The following is a 21,709-nucleotide window of genomic DNA, read 5'->3' as shown; positions in this document are numbered from 1 at the left end:
TAAAATATTCAATTATTTTTATTTTTATTTATTTTTCGACACACGCTCTCACTCCCGTTGCCCAGGGTAGAGTACAGTGGTGCTATCTTGGCTCACTGCAGCCTCAACTTCCCAGGCTCAAGTGATCCTCCCACGTCAGCCTCCCAAGTAGCTGGGACCACACGTGTGCACCACCATGCCCAGCTAATTTTTTCTATTTTTAGTAGAGACAAGATTTCACCATGTTGCTCAGGCTCCTAACCTCAAGTGATTGGCCTGCCTCCCAAAGTATGTATAATCATAAAATATAAGCATAAAATCATCCACAATCCTATTATTCAGAGCTGTAGACTTTAATATATCTCCTTCTAGTTTATTAGACCGTATGCATTTTATATAGCTGATATTAGATTGTAGTTGTAAATTTGTATCCTTTTCCTTTTTTCAAAAGTTCTTAAAATCTCCTGACATATTTTTAAAGACTACACTGTACTCCAGAGTGGGATGTTACATTTTCTTAATCATTTCCATTTAGGATTTTTATGGACATTTATGACATTTATGTTCCTAATTTTTTGGGATTATGAACAATGCTGTCATAGAAAACTTTAAATTTCTTCTCACATTTCAGAATATATCAGTAGGTCACTATATAAGAAACATATTTATTGGGTCCACTGTTGATGTCTTCTTAAAATAATTATTATATAGGAAATAGAAAACATATCGAGAAAACAATAAAAATAATTTATAATCCCACTAAGAACAAAAGCACTATTATTAACATGGTGATGTGTTTTTTCTGTAATTTCTTACAGATAGACAAGTGTATATGTGTGTAGTTGTGAGTGTGTGTGTATCCATTCTCTTTACAAAATTCAGATAATGCACATGTAGTTTTGTGTCCTGCATTTTCACTTAGCATTTTATCACAGATGATTTCCTATGTCAGTTAATATTTTTTGAAACATATATTAATGGTTCTTCACCATTTTATGGATATACTGTTTTTTATTTAACAAATCCTCTCTTAGAAAAGGATACTTCAGATACTTTTGCAGTTCAAAATAAAATTTAGATAAACATCTTACATCTCTACTTAAATCTCTGGCTATATCTTTAAGGTAAATTTCTAGAAGTAAAATTGTGGGTCAGAGGATATGCATGTTTTAAGAATCTTGATACATACATAGCTGAATTTGTTCTTCAATACAGTGGTTTTAGCTTATTCATCTACCAACATCAATTTGTATTTCTGTTTCATGAAATATTTGTGAACACCAAACACTTAATTTTTTTTTTTTTTTAACAGGAAAATTAAGAAATTAGATTATCTCATAATTAAATGCAATGCTCTTCAAAATATCTTGTTACAACAATAAAAAGAGGAGCTACAAATGATTAGCATAAAATATCTACAAATCACACAGCTAGTAATGAATTTGTATGCAAAATATGTAATATATCTAATTTCTTAGATAATAGGCCATGTCCAGCCTAAAATTTTTTAACCAAATACTAATCATTTTTATTTATCTCATAACATAAACCATTAAGTTATGTGAATAAGCAAAGTCTCAGTTATGGTTAGAAATCTCTCACTCCGCCAGGTGCGGTGGCTCATGTCTGTAATCCCAACACTTTAGGGGGCCGAGGTGGGTGGATCACCTGACGTCAGGAGTTCAAGACCAGCCTGGCCAACATAGTGAAAGCCTGTCTCTACTGAAAATACAAAAAATTAGCCTGTCATGGTGGCAGGCGCCTATAATCCGGGCTACTTGGGAGGCTGAGACAGGAGAATTGCCTGAACTGGTGAGGTGGAGGTTGCAGTGAGCCGAGATAGGGCCATTGGACTCCAACCTGGGCAACAAGAGCAAAACTCCTTCTCAAAAAAAAAAAAAAAAAAAAAAAGAACTCTCTTGCTCAATTAAAATATTTTGTGGTACTGTAAGAAAGTGCAAAATCATTTTTACCATATCTATCGTTGTGAAAATATAATTCTGACGAAATATGATTTTAAAACATGTAAATATGGTACTCCTGAATTTTTTTCACCAAACACTTAATTTTTAAAATGACATCAGTTTGAGAGATTTTGAAGCTCATGTTTCAATTTGTATCACTTTCATTATTGATGAGTTTGAACTTAAAAAAAGGTTTTGGTTTTTGATGGCTTTTTATTTTTTGTGTGTGAATTTCGAGGGCATAATTTTTGCCTATTTTCTTATGGGATATTCCTCAATGTATTGTAAATACATTAACCATATATTGAAAAAGTGCTAATTAATAATTTTTTAATGTAGAGGATTGAAACATCTTCATTTAGCCAAATCTTTTCCTTTAATGATTTTTAACTTTTATGTTTGTAAGTCTTTTCTACAATCCTACTACTGGGCATATACCCAAAGGAAAATAATTCATTCTGTCAAAAAGACACATGCACTCGTGTGTTCATCATAGCACTGTTCACAATGGCAGATACATGGAATCAACCTAGGTGCCCATCAGCAGTGGATTGGATAAAAAAAATGTGGTACAAATACATTGTGGAATACTATGTAGTTATAAAAAAAAAATCATGTCCTTTGCAGCAACATGGTTGGAGCTGGAGGCCATTATAATAAGCAACCTAACACAAGAACATAAAACCAAATACCACATCTTCTTACTTATAAGTGAGAGCTAAACATTGAATATACATGAACATAAGGATGGGAACAATTGATGCTGGGGACCATTAGACGGGAGGGAGAGTGGGAGTGTGAGCTGAAGAACCACTTGTTGGGTACTGTGCTTACTGCCTGGGTGATAGGATTGTTGGGACCCCAAGCCTCAGTGTCACACAGTTTACCCATGTAACAAACCTGCATGCATACTCTTTATGCTAAAAGTTTAAATTTAAAAATAAATAAATAAGTCTTTTCTACTCTGAAGGTAGGTAAATATTTGTATTATTACCTAGTTCTAAAGTTTTCAGTTTATATGTAATTCTGAAGTTACCTAAAACTTATTCTGATATATGTTGTAAGAGAATCAAGCTTTATTTTTTTTTTATCAAATGTTAATCCAAATGTCCCAGCTCCATTTACCAAGTGTTTTTTTTAACTGATTTGAAACATCATCTTTATCGTATTTGAAATTCTTATCTATATTAGAATCTGTGTTCAAGTTTTTGGTGTCTCTTTGGATTTATTTTCATACAAATTCTGTAAATTTAGTTGTTGAAACTTTGCATAATATTTTTATAATGATACAGCATAGCAAATCTTTTCTCATTATTCTTTTACACAATTTTCATTTAATCTTCAAAGTTAATCTTAGGCTACTTTTATCACATAAAAAAAAATTCCACTGGTATTTGGATGGAAATTACATGAAATGTATCACTTATTTTGTGGAACATTGGCATCTTTCCAATCGTGAAAGCTTCCCATCCATTATCATTGTATGTTACTTATTTTCACATCTTTTGTGTCTATTAGAAAATATAATTCACCTTCCTGGCCTACACGGTGAAACCCCATCTCTACTAAAAATACAAAAAAAAAAAAAAAAAAGCCGGGCATGGGGGCAGGCGCCTGTAGTTCCAGCTACTGGGGAGGCTGAGGCAGGAGAATGGTGTGAACCTGGGAGGTGGAGCTTGCAGTGAGCTGAGATCGCACCACTGCACTCCAGCCTGGGCGACAGAGCGAGACTCCGTCTCAAAAAATATATATATATAATTCATATCTATTCCCAGTATTCATATGATCAATACTTTTTATTATTTAATGAAAATTTAAAAATTTATTCTAAAACCAGCTTCTCTACTATGAAATTTTTTTCCTTTTGTTACTTATGAGAGTATCTTTGCATACTTGTGTATTGCTGTCTCATTTTTGCTCTTCTGGAAACTTCTTTATTTTTAATCATAGCATTGATAAATTTTATCAGTGTAGTTAGTTGTTTTTTCTTTCTCTGCCTTTTCAAACTCAGCCTCTGCTGCAGAACAAGCCACTCCAAAACTTAGTGGCTTAAAACAGTGATGATTTAGTCTCATGACTGTGTGGTTTGACTGGGTGTTTCTTCTGTTCTTGCCTGAGCTCACTTGGTGGCTCTGCTAGTGGGCCTGGGAAGCCTCTCTCTCCACCTGGTCATTCTCACTCAAGCTTCGTCTCATCATCGTGGTTTCAGAGTTCTCAGAGAGCAAGCCCCAGTGCATAAGCACTTATCAAGCCTCAGTTTAATGGCATGTTTGCTGAGGTCACGTGGACGAAAGCCACGCCAACCAAGAGTCTGTGTAGGAAGAGACTGTATACAACGACATGGATACCAGGACTGTGATTCACTGCGTGCCAGTATTGTTAATATTCTTCTATATCTACCTTCTGGCCTTTTTTGTCATAGCATTTTTTTCCCCTCATTGTTTATTGAGAGGACTTCTATTTATTTATTTATTTTGCTGTGATAATTTTGTGTTATTTTAAGGGAACTATTTTATGGCATCAGTAGAATCTAGGCATGTTGGGTTTTTTTTCATATTTTGACATCTCGGAAATAAACAATTACCATTGCTTTTTTTACAAATTTATATTCATAAGTTAATTCACTAAAAGCATTTTAGCTTTTGATAAAACCAAGATTTAAACAAAAATAAAAATAAATAAATATGAACTTTGCTGAAAAGTGTGAAAGCAGCATGCTCCTAGGATTTCTCTTGTAATTTTACAGTAAGAATTCTGTGCAAAGACAAAGAACCTTAAAAAGATAAAATGCATTGATCTTCATGTAGTAGAAATGTATAGATAAGGTTGGGAAAGACAAAAGATCTTGTCCATTTTGGAAAGTATTTTACATTGATATTTATTAAAGCTTATAAAGGGTAGATCACTAAGCAGTTTGTAAATATTCTTTTTATGAAATTCACTAATATTCTAGTTGAGAAACATGAGTATTGTTTGAGAAACACATTAGAAAATGGTTTTACTCATGAGGAAGGTTGGTGAAACCATAGTCTTTGTATTCAATATAGGGAAAATACATAATTTTTAAGTCTGGAAAAGTCTGCGTTGAAGTAAAATTCTCTTATTATGGAATTGCAAAAATTGCTGCCCAAGGACAATTTTTGTAATGTCATAGTAATTCAAATGCCAACTCTGATGATTTTCAAAGCCGTTTTCTTGATGACATTGGCTGTTACCAACTAAAACAAGCTTAAAGTCTAATTGTCCTCACCTGGTTACTCTAACGAGCCCATGCATACTTCTGCAGTCTTATCTCAACACAGCTCCTTTATGCTATTGGCAGGACCCTGAAAACAACAGATTTATTTTGCCTTTGTGCCTTTAATCTGTATATGTCCTAGCTTTAAATATGTTGCCTTGCAGTCTTTCAGTGTCTTCCTCAAGCAACCTTCCTGCATCTTTTCCAGTTACTGCCCCTCTGTTGGTTGCTCCACCTCAGAACTATAGATACTTCCAGTTTGAATCAGAGGTTAATAAAGAACTGCATATTGTTTCATGTGCATTAATGGGATTATAAGCCTCCTAGAGGAGAGTCTTACATTTTTTCCCCTCATAGCACTTTGACAAAGCCATGGACAAACAGTAATTGCATACTGTATGTTTCCTGGTTGTTAGGCGATAAAGTCATTTTGATATAACTTATTTTTTCTCCTTTAATAAAGGGATAGGATGGGATCTGCACTGATGATTGAAACAGCAAGAAACCCTACATGTCCTAAGGTAAGCTTAGAGTCTCTTAAATATAACACCTAGTTCCATCTGAAGGTCTGGTGAAAGCACTTGTCCTGAGGGCCCTTTTATTTATTTTATTTTTGTTTTTTGAGACAGAGTTTCACTCTTATTGCCCAGGCTGGAGTGCAATAGCACGATCTCGGCTCACCACAACATCCGTCTCCCGGGTTCAAGAGATTCTCCTGCCTCAGCCTCCCAAGTAGCTGGGATTACAGGCATGCACCACCACGCCTGGCTAATTTTTTTGTATTTTTAGTAGAGACGGGGTTTCTCCGTGTTGGTCAGGCTGGTCTCAAACTCCCAACCTCAGGTGATCTGCCCGCCTTGGCCTCCCAAAGTGCTGGGATTACAGGCATGAGCCATCGTGCCCGGCCCTGAGGGCGCTTTTATTAAGGTATTATAGATTATATAAATTCTTTATATATTGAGTCATTCTATGAAGAGATGGGATATCATCCTTATACCTTTTCTAAATTCAGTAAAACTATAACAGAAATGGAAGAACATGAAAGATGGAATGAAAATAAGGAAGAATTATTTCATCATAATTTTAAAAATCAAATCTAGTGGTTTAAGGAACATTATGACATTTCTTACCCTAGATTTTTTTGTTTGTTTGTTTGTTTGAGATGGAGTCTCGCTCTGTCGCCCAGGCTGGAGTGCATTGGCGCGATCTCAGCTCACTGCAAGCTCCGCCTCCCAGGCTCACGCCATTCTCCTGCCTTAGCCTCCCAAGTAGCTGGGACTATAGGCGGCCGCCACCATGCCCGGCTAATTTTTTGTATTTTTTAGTAGAGACAGGGTTTCACCATGTTAGCCAGGATAGTCTTGATCTCCTGACCTCGTGATTCGCCCGCCTCCGCTTCCCAAAGTGTTGGGATTACAGGCATGAGCCACCGTGCCCGGCCTTCTTACCCTAGATTTTTAAAGAGAAATTTTATATGCCTCTTAGATACAATACAATCATGCATCACTTAATGATGGGGATACATTCTGAGAAGTGTGTAATTCGATTATTTTGTCATTGTGCAAGTATTATAGAGTGTACTTAGACATACTTAGATGGTATAGCCTACTACACATGTAGGCTAAATGCTATAGCCTATAGTTCCTAGGCTATAAACCTGTACAGCAGGTGACTATACTGAATACTGTAGGCAATTGTGACACAATGATAAGAATACTTACGTATCTGCAGATATACAAATATCTAGATAAAAAGTATCTATAGAAAGATACAGTAAAAAATACAGCATAGAAGCCCGTTTATAGTCTTATGGGACCACTGTTGTATATGCAGTCCATCATTGACCAAAACATTGATATGCAATGCATGACTATATTAGATTATATTATTATACAAATTGAATCCCTATTAAAATTGTAATGTCACTTAGATGTGTCTCAGTGTGGCTCTTCATTTATTTATGTGTTTGAAACCCAATGATCTGAGTGTTGCTTGAGTTCTGTTTAATATTACTTGTTTAAAGAAGAGAATTTATGTGCCTAGAAATTTCATGCAGCTTGTATTTATTCTCAGTTAACAAACTGTAACCATGAACAATCAAACAAGTGCAGCTCCTTCTGTTGCTCCTTAACTATGGCATACTCATACTTTGATTCATTCTGCAAGTATTAATTACGCACCCACTGCTAGGCACTTTGGATTCATTTGTGGGCATATGCAGAAATGGGGTTTACAGCTCTGTAGGGCAACATAGGTATTAATGAAATAATCACACAGATGACGTAGTAGTTTCCCTGAAATACGTAAGTGCTATGGAGCATAAAAGCAGTTCTCTGAAAGAATATTTTTAAAGAAACATGAGGGACAGCTAATTTAAGGAAGTGAGATTTGAGATGCCAATGTGAAGGCCGTTGAGTAGGAGCATTCCTGGCAAAGGGAATGGCCTGTGCAGGAAGAGTCATAGAGAATTCCAGGAAATGATAGAGTTCTCAAAGACTAGTGCCTCGGAATCCAAGGGCTGCATGTGGAATGAGGCTGGAGCAGTAGGCTGATTAGATCAGAGGCAGGGCCTCAGAGGCTGTGATGAAGAGATGACTTAGCTCTTTTGGAGAGGGCACTAGGGTGCACTCTATGCTTCTTGCGTGTTCCCCTGTATCTCCAAGGCTCCTTGTTTGTTTGCTTGGTTTAAATCATGGAAGTTGTCAGTTTTGAATAAAAGTTATGGGGAATTTTAGCCATCTTAAGAAGTAAATCATCATGATAAATGGAGAGCCACTCATATGTTTTCTTAATCCAACCATATTTATATACCAACTATAGAAAGACTCTGGATTTTAGTGTATGGCCTAGAGACAGACTTGGATTACTCACAGGAATTTGGCCTAGAGACAGACTTGGATTACTCACAGGAATTTGGCCTAGAGACAGACTTGGATTACTAGAGACATAGTGGCCTAGAGACAGACTTGGATTACTCACAGGAATTTGGCATATGACCTTTGTTTATTAAATATCAAAACAATTGGCAGGACTTGGCACAGGACACTAACTTTGGCCTCATCAATACCTGTCAGCCTCTTAAGTTTGTATTACAGATCATTAATAAAACAGCACATTTCATGTAAATTTAACCGACAGGGATAAAAGTTGAGACCTGAGATGGTTGACATCATAGTTTTTTAGTAAACATTACCCAACTACCAGGTTTTAATAATTGTGACCTGAAAGCATTGATTGTGTAGTGTTACACTTCAGTTTTATTGAAGTCAAAATACTTTCAAAGAGCACAGAAACAAAGACTAATTTGTAAGTGATATTATGAAAATAGTGTGCTTATCTTGAAGCAGTTTTTTTTGTTTGAGATAGAGTCCCACTCTGTCACCCAGGCTGGAGTGGAGTGACGTGATCTCGGCTCACTCCAACCCCCACCTCCTGGGCAAGCAATTCTCCTGCCTCAGCCTCTCGAGTAGCTGGAAGGCACCTGCCATCATGTCCAGCTAATTTTGTATTTTTAGTTGAGATGGGGTTTCACCATTTTGGGCAGGCTGCTCTTGAACTCCTTACCTCAAGTGATCCACCCTACTCAGCCTCCCAAAGTGCTGGGATTACTGGCGTGAGCCACTGTGCCCAGCCTTTAAGCAGTTTTTATTCATAACTACTGTTTTGTCAATTATTATGTAAAGGTATAGAAATGTTTGCCTTTTTGAATATTTTTTTAATCAAATTGAATCATGGTCAAATCTCTTTTATTATTATTCTCTTATAATAAATTTCTCAGAATTGCTTCAGTCTTTATATCTCTTATCCCACAAAGAAATGCCTGTTTAAAAAGATCTGATTCTCTTTTTTCAACATTATACTTGTTACACATATAGTTGTAGATTGTTCATTCATACTACTAAATAGTATTTAATTTTTACAGATCCCAAATATATTACTGTTAACGATGGAATTGTTCACTTTTTCATTCACTAGGTAGCTGCTGTAAGTACCATAGTAAATAGAGGGATAACACCCAAAGCTTTTGTGTTCAGAAACTATGGTCATTTTCCTGGAATCAACTCTCATTATTTGGGAGGCTGTCAGTATAAAATGTGGCAGGCCATTAGAGCCTCATCTGCTGCTCCAGGCTACTTTGCAGAATATGCATTGGGAAATGATCTTCATCAAGTAAGTTGACTTGTATGTCTTATTTTTTTAAATTTTACATGATTAAAAGAATCAGCACTTATTAAATGTCATTGATCTTCAGAAGGATCAACCTAGGAGACTTTCTTCTTTGTGTCTTCATATCTCAAAAGAAGAACAATTTGGGATATTTTTATTTGTTGTTTTTCTTAACAAGCCTCTGACATGCAAACATATTTTAGCAAAGTTTTTGTGTTTTATATAGTGTGATTCGTAGCCCATTATGACAATTTTATGATGGAAAAGTGAGAGTATGTATGATTAGCTTTCCAAACATGATAAAAATTAAAAACGATATACACTCCCTGAAAATGCAGAACCCAGTCTGCTTGACAGTTTGGGTGGGCATATTTTGAAGAAAGGGATACAGTAAAATAATAGTAAATACTCATTAAGTTAGCTGTGTGCCAGACACTTATTTAGTGCTGTGCATGCATTATCTCATTTAATCCTTGCTACTTATGAGATAGAGTTATTTCCATTTTACAAACAAGGAATTCGCACCTTAGGAAAAGTTAAGTAACTGGACTAGCATCACAGCTGTTAAGTTACAGAGTTAGGATGTTGTCTGTAATTATACTCTTTTAAATTCATGTTTAAATTATTTATAAAAGTGAATATTATTTCTGGAAATTCTTTTTATGTAAACTAATTTACACTTTTCCTCTTTCAAGTTTTTCCAACTCTTTATGGAAATCTTAATTCATAACTTACACTAAATGCTAATAAAGCTTTAGAGCTGATACTTTGAAAGCTTGCATTTTTATATCTACTTAATTTTTTATATTATGTCTCATTTAAAATTAGTCTCATTTGATGGAGTAGAATGAGAGGAATCTTGACGTTTTTCTCTAGTCCCTAAAGTACGTCTACTCTCTTTATTTGGTGAGATATCTGTTGAGAAAAAAATCTTACACTGTTGACAGAGATATTAAGACGGCATTCAAAAACTCAGATCTATGTAAACAACATGTCAGCAATATAAACTTCAAAACTTTCTAATGGATCATTTAAACTAAAACATTTTTATCAATTTTATCTCATTTTGATACAATAGCTTATATATATTTTAAAATGTTATGGCCAGCTATTCCTATTTTCTTTTTTATCTTTAAGTAATATAATATTTGTAGTTAAGAGATTAAAACAGGATTCCTTTGTCTTTGGAGTCAGTTCAAACCATTTCTTACTTTGCAGAATCAGTCATTGTTGAATTGTTTAAGGCACTTCCCCTTCTTGCCTTTCTTCTCTTTCTTCCACCCCCTCAGGGCAGAAAGTACTGGCTGCTGAGTTTCTGATACTGATTTCAGGACTTATTGGTCAAAATAAAGTTTTTATTTTCATATGTGGCTTACTATTTTTAACAACGATTTCCCCTATTCTTATGTACCATGTCATAAATTGAGAAATAATTTAGACAATGTATGTAAAATATAATAAGATTTTTAAGTTATAACCTTAATAGTGCTACAAACTTGCAGTTATGCCAATTAGTGAAAGTCCCAAATACTAAATAATTACATTTGGGGATCTTGTGTTTTCCACATTTCAAAAGAAGTTATTTCATTTGCTCTTTATTCTTTATCTCAGAGAAAGTAGTTCTGAAGTTTAATTCAGTACTGTTGAATATATATACCAAAGTAATTCAGTGGTTCCTTTTCCATTTCAGATAGATTAGTGATATTTCTGTTCACGCTTAGACATTTTTATATTGATGACCGTAATCCTTTATTTTGAGCCACAGATTAAAATAACTTCTTAAGGTTATTTGAATAAATAAATGTTATTTATAATTTACATAAATTTTTATGTAAAGCATATTGCCACATGGGCAAAAAAATGTACTTTCATATAAATCAATAAGCTTCAGAAACATTGGCACATTTAATTAATAAAAATATTAAAATGGAATCTAGAGCCCAAGAAACCTACTTAAGGAAATGTTTTTCTTACTCTATATTCTCTTCCAAGACTTGAAGAAGAAATGGGATATTTTTCACTTCAAATGACAACTCAGAAGATTGATGGGAATATTTTAAGGTGTGAATGATCTTGGTTGCTTAAACAAGGAAAACATTCAAGCAAAGTCCTAATTCTTTCTAACCACTAAGAAGTTTTGCCAAGTTTAAAGTATAGTACTACAACCTTCCCATCCTAAATTCTTTTAATAATTATATTCAGTTATTACCGGTCTCATTTTGAAAATCCCTTTTAGCTGTCACATCTGACATATGTTTTAATGTAGTTACTTAGTATCCATTGTAGTAGAGGTTAGTTAATATTCTATTTGAGCAATTATTGAAAGTAGTGACATAATTAAGAGTTATGTGTAGGTGAATGGGGAGATTTCATTTGCCTTTGACTATAAGAAGAGGATTTTTACAACATTTATAAGGTTCATTACAAGTCCTAGAAAATTATAAAGTGAGAAGAATTCTTTGTGAGTAGCTCCCAATCTCTCCCCATCTGCCCAAGTAGTAGCATAATATGTACATGGAAGTACTACTTTTTAAACAAAATTATTCCTTCTCTCTTTCCATCTCCACCTTCAAAATTAAATTGTTCATTCCTGTCTTTGGAGAAAGAATCTGATAAATTAGTTTACAGTAGAGGTTTTGACGACCAATTCTGATATACATATTATTCCTACCAGGCTTTATTTACATCATAAAAGTTTTTGTTCAGAGCTTAGGATACATAAACATAAATAAATTATGAAATTTTTATTTAAACATTCCAGGTAAAGAGTGTTTTTAGCAGAAAGAGCCTTCCCAACACCTGCCAAATTATGCCTATACCAAACCATAATTAATAATTTTCATTATAACTGGACAGAAATGTAGTGAGTACTTACTCAGTATCAGGCACTGTCCTAGCTGGGAAGGATATAAAGATTTTTAACCATAGTTGGCATATTGTTTGTGCTTCCTGGATCCTGCTCACAAATAGTTCAGACAAAAGAATATAAACCCAGTTATAGAATGAGGTGAAAATTTAATCATCAACATATGTACAGGATTAAGAAGTACTATAGAGGTGATGTATTCTGTCAGGGTCAGCTTAACAAAGAAGTTGTCATCTGACTTGATGTATAAAAAATGGGTCATTGATTACGGATGGAAAATGGGATGAGGAAGGGAAAATGGGGAGTGATTCCTCAATGGTTACAGAGTGCGGGTGATAAAAATGTTTTGGAAATAGATTGTAGTGCTGAGATACAGTGGCTTATGCCTGTAATCCCAGCACTTTGGGAGGTTGAGGCTGGAGGATCGCTTGAGCTCAGGAGCTCAAGACCAGCCTGCTGCAACATAGTGAGACCCTGTCTCTACCAAAAAAAAGAAAAAGAATTAATAGGATGTGGTCTACAGGAACTACCATGGACCTAACATTAGCCCAATGACCTACTGATGATAGAATAGGCATCTGACAAGAGTAGGTTAACTATAAGCAGAGCTTAAAAGATAGTATGCCTCACCACTAGATTAGAGTGAGCCCAGAAACCTTAACTGCTGTACTTTTCTGATAAAAAGTGAGTAAAGTTTAAGGAACAGAAATTTGCTTTGAAAAATGGTTAGTGAAACTACAGGAAACCTGCCAGTTTTTTGATTTGGGATTGATTTTGCAGTTATCATTTCGTGCTAAAATTTGTTTGCCTCTTCATCTTTTCCCTTTTTTGTCTTTTCTGATCATCCTTATATAGGCTTTTATATAATGAAAATGTGTTTCATCTAAAATACCTACTTGATTAGAAGTTACACAGAGTATAACAAATATAGAATTTAAGATTTAAATGGTTTAGTAAAAAAATAACTTTTCTGCCAAATTAGAAATTAAATGTTACCTCTATTGTGGGATAAGTATCATTCTAATGATCTGTTAATTGAAAACAAAGGAAAAAGTTGAAAGGATTAAGTTAAAATTTGTACATGAGAAAGACTTTAGGAAATAGCTTAATTATTACCACCCGCATTGAAGGAATCTAAGTAGATTTTTACAAAGTTCAGCAATACAAATATAAATACCTATCCAATTTATGACTTTCAACAAATGTATAAAGATAGCTAAATTTAAAAATAGTTCTTTTCAACTGATGAATGGATAAACTATGGTATATTCAAATAATGAAATATTACTCAGCAATAAAAAGGAATGAATTACTGACATTCACAGAGACATAGATGAATCTCACAAGCATTCTTCTAAGTGAAAGAAACCAGACCCAAAAAAACTTATACTATATGATTCCATTTATTTTGATAACAAAGTTCAATGCGTGACTTTGAAGAGTAGTTGGATGAATAGGTTTTTTAAGTAAATGTGGCAACAAACCACCCATGCTAAAATGGAGAATAGAGCAAGCATTAAAAAGACGTGGCAAACTGCTTTTCTGAATGTCAGCACAGCCCTGTGTATCCCAGTTATCTCAAGAGTATCACAAAGCTACCCATTGGTGATAAATGGTGATAAATGGCATTTGCCATAATAAAGGTCCGTTAGCCTCAGACTGGCTATTCTATAACTAAAGAGCCAATTAACTTTCTCTGGGAAGTGTTGTTAGTATTTAGGAACATTTCTGTATATTAATAGCTGCCTCCTAATGTGATCTTATTGATCCAACCAGAGTATTATTTGGGATACAAGTTTTTGAGCAAGTTGTTTTGTAATGCCAGAAATGAAGAGTTATCATAATCTATGGTTTGCAAAATACTACCACTGCCTCTAAAATAACTGAGCATAAATTTGTGAAAAGATGAAGAGTGTTCTTCACATTCCATGAGAAATTTTAGTAACAGTAGTATGCTTCATTAGTAGGGCAAAATCCTACATGATGTTTTTAATGGGACCTTCAAGCCAGAGCACTAATGGTGGGGTAGATGATTTTCCACAAAGAAAACTACTTGGGAGAATCAATTATTTCTTTGCTTGTATATATTCCTATATACAAGCAAAGAATAATTGGAAACCAAAATTGTAACAAAAGCAGTACAGTTTACAGTAGATCCAAAAAATTAAATACTTAGATATAAATCTCACAAAACATAGAAAATCTGTATGTTGAAAACAGAAGATGAAAGAAATAAAAGAAGACCTGAAGAAATGGAGAGGCATACCATTATTGAAAGATGCTACATGGTAAAGATGTGAGTTATTCCTGAAGTGATCTATAAATATAATGCAATGCCAATCAAAACTCTAGTAGGACTTTTCAAAAATTATACAGTCAGATTCTAAAATTTATATGGAAGGGCAGAGGAATGAGAACAGTTTAAACAATTTTATTATTTATTTATTTAGAGACAGAGTCTCGCTCTGGTGCCCTGGCTGGAGTGCAGTGGCACAATCTCAGCTCACTGCAACCTCCGCCTCCCAGGTTCAAGTGATTCTCTTGCCTCAGCCTCCTGAGTAGCTGGGACTACAGGTGTGCGCCGCCACCCCCAGCTAATGTTTTGTATTTTTAGTAGAGATGAGGTTTCACTATGTTGTCCAGGCTGATCTTGAACTCCTGGGCTCAGGCAATCCACCTGCCTCAGCTCCTCAAAGTACTGGGATTACAGGCATGAGCCACTGCACCTGGCCTAAACAATTTTAAAAGAATAAAAAGTTTCAAGGAATCACGCTACTCAGTTTAAAAACTTACTCTAAAGGTACAGTAGTCATGGCTACTGTACCAGAGTGGTATTTGCATAAAGATAGATAGGTAGATAAATGGAATTAAATAGAGAGTTCAGAAATAGACTCATACATATATGGCCATTTGATCTTTGACAAAGATACAAAAGCAATTCAATGGAGAAAGGATAGTCTTTTCAGCAAAAATTGTGTTGAAACAATTGGTCATCTTTCTCTCTCCCTCTCTTTTCCCCTAAACCCCCACCACACACACAAACACACCCCAGAATCTGTGACCTAAACCTCACACGTTATGCAAAGATAATTCATATGGATCATGGTTCTAAATGTAAAACAAAACTATGAAACTTTTAGAAGAAAAACTTGGTGACCTGGGTTAGGGGACAACTTCTTACAATTATACTGAAATCATCATACATGAAATTTAAAAATTGATAAACTGGACTTCATCAAAATTAAAAATTTAGCTCTGCAAATATACTGCCAAGAAAATGAGGAGACAAGCGACATACAGGAAGAAAATACTTGCAAATTCACATGTCCAACAAAGGAGTTATATCTAGAATATATAAGAAACTCTCAGAATTTAACAATGTGAGCCGAAGACTTGAACAGACACTTCAGCAGAGGATAAAGGGATGGCAAATGAGGGTGTGAAAAGACATCCGGCATCATTAGGCATTGGAGAATCACAAATTAAAACTGATGAAATGCCACCACATATCTGTTAAAGTGGTTAATATAATACGGACAGTACCAAGTATTACTGTAATAAGATGCAGAGCAACTGGAACTTTTAGACATTGATGGTGGGAACGCAAAATGGACAACCACTTTGAAAATGTTTTGGCAGTTTCTTATAAAGTTAAAGGTATACTTACCATATGCTCCAACGATCGCACTCGTATTTACTCTAGAGAAATGAAAATTTATGCCCATGCAGAATCCTGTACTCACATGTTTATAGCAACTTCTTTATTCGTGACAGTCAAATGCTGGAAACAACCCAGAGGTCCTACAGTGGATGAATGGATGAACTGTGTGGTATATCCATACAATCAGCAGTAAAAAGGAGTAAACTATTGATAGAGGCAACTACTTAGATTAGTCTCACTGACATGCTTAGAAAGAGAAGGCAGTTTAAAGAAGTCCCATACTGTATTATTCCATTTCTATGACCTCCTTAGTAGTGGCAGAAAACAGATCAGTGGTTGTCAAGGGTTATGGGTGGGAGGAGGGGTACCTACAAAGACATAGCATGAGAGAGTTTTTGGGGGTGATGGAACTATTCTGTATCTTGATTGTGGTAATATTTACACAAATCTATATGCATTAAAGTTCATAGAGCTGCATACCAAAAAAGTTAATTTTACTGTATAATCTGAAAAATTAAAATATTTTACAATGAAATGAGCTGCTTTACAAGGTTGTATGCACCATATTACTGAAAATGTTTAAGAATTCTGTCAAAAACTGTTTAAGGTAGCTACATGTGGGAGACTGAACTAGGGTAATTCCAAGGACTGTTACAATTCTCAGCAGTGATAGTACTGATTCCAAGGAGATGCCAAGCACCAGTGACATCAAAAATCATTCGAGTTTATTCAGGTTGTTTACCACTGAAGAAATGCCTTTCCCTGTACTCAGCAGATGGTTAACTGGCATGGATGGGAGCTGAACAGGAGAAGGAGGCTGAGCAGTCACTTAAAACATTTTAAATCAGATATCTTTTTCTAGATTTTATTTGGTTTATTTTGGTTTGGTTTTGAGACAAGGTCTTGCTCTGTCGCCCAGACTAGAGTGCAGTGGTGTGATCTCAGCTCACTGCAGCCTTGACCTCCTGGGCTCAAGCAATTCTCCCACCTCAGCCTCCTGAATAGCTGGGACTACAGGCATGTACACCATGCCTGGCTAATTTTGTTTATTTTTTTGTAGAGACCAGGTGTCCCTATGTTGCTCAGGCTGGTTTTGAACTCCTGGACTCAAGCAATTCTCCTGCCCCAGGACTCCCAAAGTGCTGAGATTACAGGCATGAGCCACCATGCTCAGCGTATTTCTCTAGATTTTAAATACAATATAATGTTTATGATGTAATAGATTTTAATATGGTTCTACAATACATTTTATTATAGTTTGACCATAATTTTATCTACTTTTACTCTACTACATTTTTATAGTACTCTATCAGCATATTTTATTAATGCCTTTGTTTCCTTTTGAAGTCTTCAAAAGAATATTATTGATACATACTTAGAAATATAAGGTTTTATCTATGTTATTTACATTATATCTGCATTATAATGAATGTGATCCATTGAAATTGTATTGTTGATAGAATTTCAACTAAGAATTATTTGGTTATATTTGACTTGTGAGAGAAGAACTAATTTTAATTGTTTGGTAGAACCACAGTTCTTTTCTGTTAGGCTTTAAGTAGAACCTGTATTAACCACTAAATAAGATAATGTGTCTTTGAAAAGTAATTCCGTTCATTTCAATATTTTTTAGCAAAATACGCAAAGCAATTTAAGAAGTTCAAAGAACTTTCATAATAGGAAAGGAAAACTTAATAAAAAGTTTTTTTATGAGGCCAATGAGTCTTCACATGGATTTTTTTGCAGCTGTAGTCTATAAAAGAAATGCACTTTTAAGGAACCTCTTGGTTTTAAATAATTTATTTAGCTTATTACATAGTTCAGCTTTCCCCGTGAGTCAGTTTTAAGAGTTTCTTTTTTTAACTTGTATTTTGCAGGATGGAGGTTTGCTTCTGAATAACCCTTCGGCATTAGCTATGCATGAGTGTAAATGTCTTTGGCCAGATGTGCCGTTAGAGTGCATAGTATCCCTGGGCACTGGACGTTATGAGAGTGATGTGAGAAACACGGTAACATACACAAGCTTGAAAACCAAACTTTCTAATGTTATCAACAGTGCTACAGATACAGAAGGTTAGTCTTGTTTGCTGCTTTAAAATACTTCAACTTCTAGCATTCTAGCAGTTTTTTGGTGGCATATGTTGGTCCTAACTGCAAAGGCATATGATATGTCTGTATTGTGGGTTTAGGAAGTACATGGGAGGAAACATTTTGTTGTTTTCCTTTCTCACTTGTTTCTTGTTATGTGACTCTAGAACAGAGACTGTTTTCCATTTGAGAGCTAGTGCTACCTTTGCCCACTTACTGTTGGAGAAGTACCTAAAGCTGGATAGCACAACATTTTGTTGGAGACTCTGAAGCCAGTTAAGAAAGGGAAAAGCAACAAAACGAGTCAGATTGGTTCAAACATATACATGATAGCAAAGATTTAGAGTAAAGGGCATTCAATTATTTAATACTGTCAAGGCAAACTAGAATGAGAATGTGTTCTTGCTTTTACTCTTGCTGCCCCTATAGTTTAATCTTCATACAGAGACCAAAGTCATTCTTTTAAAATGCAAATTAGGCTGGGCACGATGGCTCACACCAGCAATCCCAGCACTTTGGGAGGCCGAGGCGGTTGGATCACTTGAGGTCAGGAGTTTGAGACCAGCCTGATCAGCGTGGTAAAACACCATCTCTACTAAAGATACAAAAAATTAGCCCGGCATGGTAGTGTGCACCTGTAATCCCAGCTCCTTGGAAGGCTGAGGCAGGAGAATCACTTGAGCCTTGGGGGCAGAGGTTGCAGTGAGCCAAGATTGCGCCACTATACTCTAGCCTGGGCTACAGAGCAAGACTCCATCTCAAAAAAAAACCAAAAACAAATTAAATAATGTCTGTCTGCTTCTCAAAACCCTCTTTCAAGTGTGTACCTTCTCTAAAGTGTGTCCAACCACCCGATAATTCTTGGTGGTCACCAAACTTGCTAAGAACTCTCCTGCCTCAGGGCCTCTGCAGTTGCTATACTCTCTCTCTATAAGGCTGTTTCGCCAGATAGGCACTTGACCCTTATTTCATTCAGGTCTCTATTGAACTGTCAGAGGGACCTCAGAGAAACCTTTCCTGACTGCTTTTCCATTTTCCTTATCATCTCAGTCTAATTTCTTAGCCTGCTTCTTTTTCTCTTTTTCTCTTACAGCATTTATCTCATTGTAATTATATATTACATATTTGATTGTTTACTTATTATCCTTCTGCCCCACAAGAATGCAAGGCAAGAATTTATCCAGTTCACTTTGACTTACCCAGTTTGCTTTTGACTGCAGTGCATGGCATATAGTAGGCATTCAATGAGCGTATGTTGAATTTCAGGTTTTGGCCTTGAGGTGTTTGTGTGTGTGTGTGTTTTTCTTAGAAACAGGATCTCACTTTGTTGCCCAGGCTGGAATGCAGTGACAGTGATAGCTCACTGCAGCCTCAAACTCCTGGGCTCAACCAGTCCTCCCACCTTAGCCTCCTGAGTAGCTGGGACTACAGGTGCATACCATTGCACCCAGCTAATTTTTTAGGCCTTTTTTTGTAAAGATGGGGTCTCCCTGTGTTGCCCAGGCTGGTCTTGAACTCCTGGCTTTAAGTGATCCTCCTGCCTTGGCCCCCCAAAGTGCTAGGATTACTAGCATGGGCCACCGGGCCTTGCCTTGAGGTTTAGATTTCCTCATTTTACTATTTTGTTTTTAGTTATTGGGTGAAACGTTTTACTAAATTAAAAAAAATTATTACCACTTAACAGCTCCTTGTATTTGCATCTCATTCTTTTCATATCAGCATATTATTGGCCAAGTCATTAACATGAGTGAGAATCTTAAACTCCCCGCTGAGGACTTTTATTCTTGAATGAAAACCAAAAAAAAGCTTATATGCTAGATTTTTCACTATCTGAAATTTTGTTGCCAGATCAGTAAAATACTCTTTTTTTCCCAGCTTTATTGAGGTCAGACTGACATAAAAATTGTATATATTTAAGTTGTACAACACGTTGTTTTATTATAAGTATACCTTGTGTAATGATTCCCACAATCCAGCTAATAAGCATATCTGTCACCTGACATAGTTACTATTTTGTGTGTGCCTGGTAAGAACACTTGAGATTTACTCCCGTAGCAAATTTCAAGTAAACAATACTTAATATATTGTTATTAACTATAGTTACCATGCTGTACATCAGATCTCTAGTAGGTAGTCATAACTGAAAATTTGTACCCTTTGACCAACATCTCCCCATTTCCCCCACTCCCCAGTGTCTGGCAACCACCATTCTCCTCTCTTTTTTTAGTTCAACGATTTTAGATTCCACATGTAAATGTTACCGTGCACTACCCATTTTCCTGTGTCTGGCTTAGTTCCCTTAGCAGAATCTCTTCCAAGTTCATCCATGTTGTCGCAAGTGGCAGGATTTCCTTCTTTTTTATGGCAGAATAGGATTCTTGTGTTGTGTGTATATACTGTAATTTCTTTATCCATTCATTCATCCATGGACACAGGTTGTTTTCATATCTTGGCTATTGTGAATAATGCTGCAGTGAACATGGGTGAGCAGCAATCCCTTCAAGATAACGATTTCATTTCCTTCGGATATATACCCGGAGTGGGATTGCTGGATCATATGGTAGTTCTCTTTTTAATTTTTTGAGGAACCTCCATACTGTTTTTGTACTAGCTGTACCAATTTACCTTCCTATAAACAGTTTACAAGGGTTCCTTTTCCCCACTTCCTTGCCAACACCTATTATCTCTTGTCTTTTTTATAACAGCCAACCTAACAGGTGTAAGGTGGGATCTCATTGTGGTTTTGATTCACATTTCCCTGATGGCTCAATAAAATGTCCTTACCATAAGCCATTTGCTGAGACAAGTGGCTTTAGTCGGGCAGTCTCATAAGAGTTAAGTCTGTACTTCGTGCAAACCATGTAATGGGCTTATTTGGAATTTTCAAGAAACATGAAATGTTGCCTCAGTGTACCTGCACTCTAGTTAATAAGACAAATGAGTAAAAATTTAATAAACTTAGTTAACTTCGAAAAAGATATAACAAGAATTATATTGAAACATGCACTTACTAATACTAAATTGCTGTTGGCCTACAAAAACAACAATTTTATAGGGTTTAATCTGTGGTGAATTGCTAAATAAATGGTAAATGATTATAAGTGATTAAGACTATGAATTAAGAAGAGGAATGACAAAACTTGATTGGTGTAGACAGCTTATAAGACATAAAGTAGACTTGATATGGGTCTTAAAGGATGTATAGGATTCGGACATTTTAAAAGAGAGTTAAGACTTCCTCTTCTGGACATCATAAAATATTAGGGACCAGATATTTCCTCTTACCTTAAACAACTAGAAAAGTAGACAAAACAATGGTTTTCAGACATTAGATAACAGGTAACATAGGACAGTGATCTCTGAAAGGAGAATGAATGAGGTCATCATTATTATTGTCCAGCTTGCTGCCTGAAAAGAGTTTCTATACTATAGCATAGTTTCTATTCTATAGCACCAGAAAAGTGGGGTAGTCTCTTGGAGTTGGGGAGACAAAGTTCGCAGTTCAAGGAGGCCAAGGAAACTAAAATTTGTGGGCTACGTGCAAGATCTGAACAGTGAAAACTACAAAACATTACTGAGAGAAATTAAAGACCTAAATAAATCAATACATATACTGTGTTCATGAACTGGAAATCTCAATATTGTTAAGGTACCACATCACAAATTGATATATAGATTCAGTACAATTCCTATCAAAATCCAAGCAGGCTTTTGAGGGATAAAGATGAACAAGCTGACTGTAAAAT

General features: G+C 35.5%; 1 protein-coding gene across 4 annotated transcripts in view; it reads left to right on the top strand.

Annotated features, from left to right (window-relative positions):
* PNPLA8 (patatin like phospholipase domain containing 8) overlaps positions 1–21,709 on the top strand; it is a 53,071-nt gene that overhangs the window by 27,537 nt on the left and 3,825 nt on the right. For 2 of the 4 annotated variants that reach the window (XM_009243133.4, NM_001131466.2), the window contains 3 exon segments: positions 5,645–5,702; positions 9,157–9,351; positions 17,753–17,948. In XM_009243133.4, the coding sequence (XP_009241408.2) occupies positions 5,645–5,702; positions 9,157–9,351; positions 17,753–17,948 (449 nt within the window). 4 annotated transcript variants of the gene reach the window in all.

The sequence above is a fragment of the Pongo abelii genome, chromosome 6 (genome assembly GCF_028885655.2).
Source record: "Pongo abelii isolate AG06213 chromosome 6, NHGRI_mPonAbe1-v2.0_pri, whole genome shotgun sequence".
NCBI lineage: Eukaryota > Metazoa > Chordata > Mammalia > Primates > Hominidae > Pongo > Pongo abelii.
Note: the sequence above shows the minus strand (reverse complement) of the source record. Positions and strands in the feature narration are given on the sequence as shown.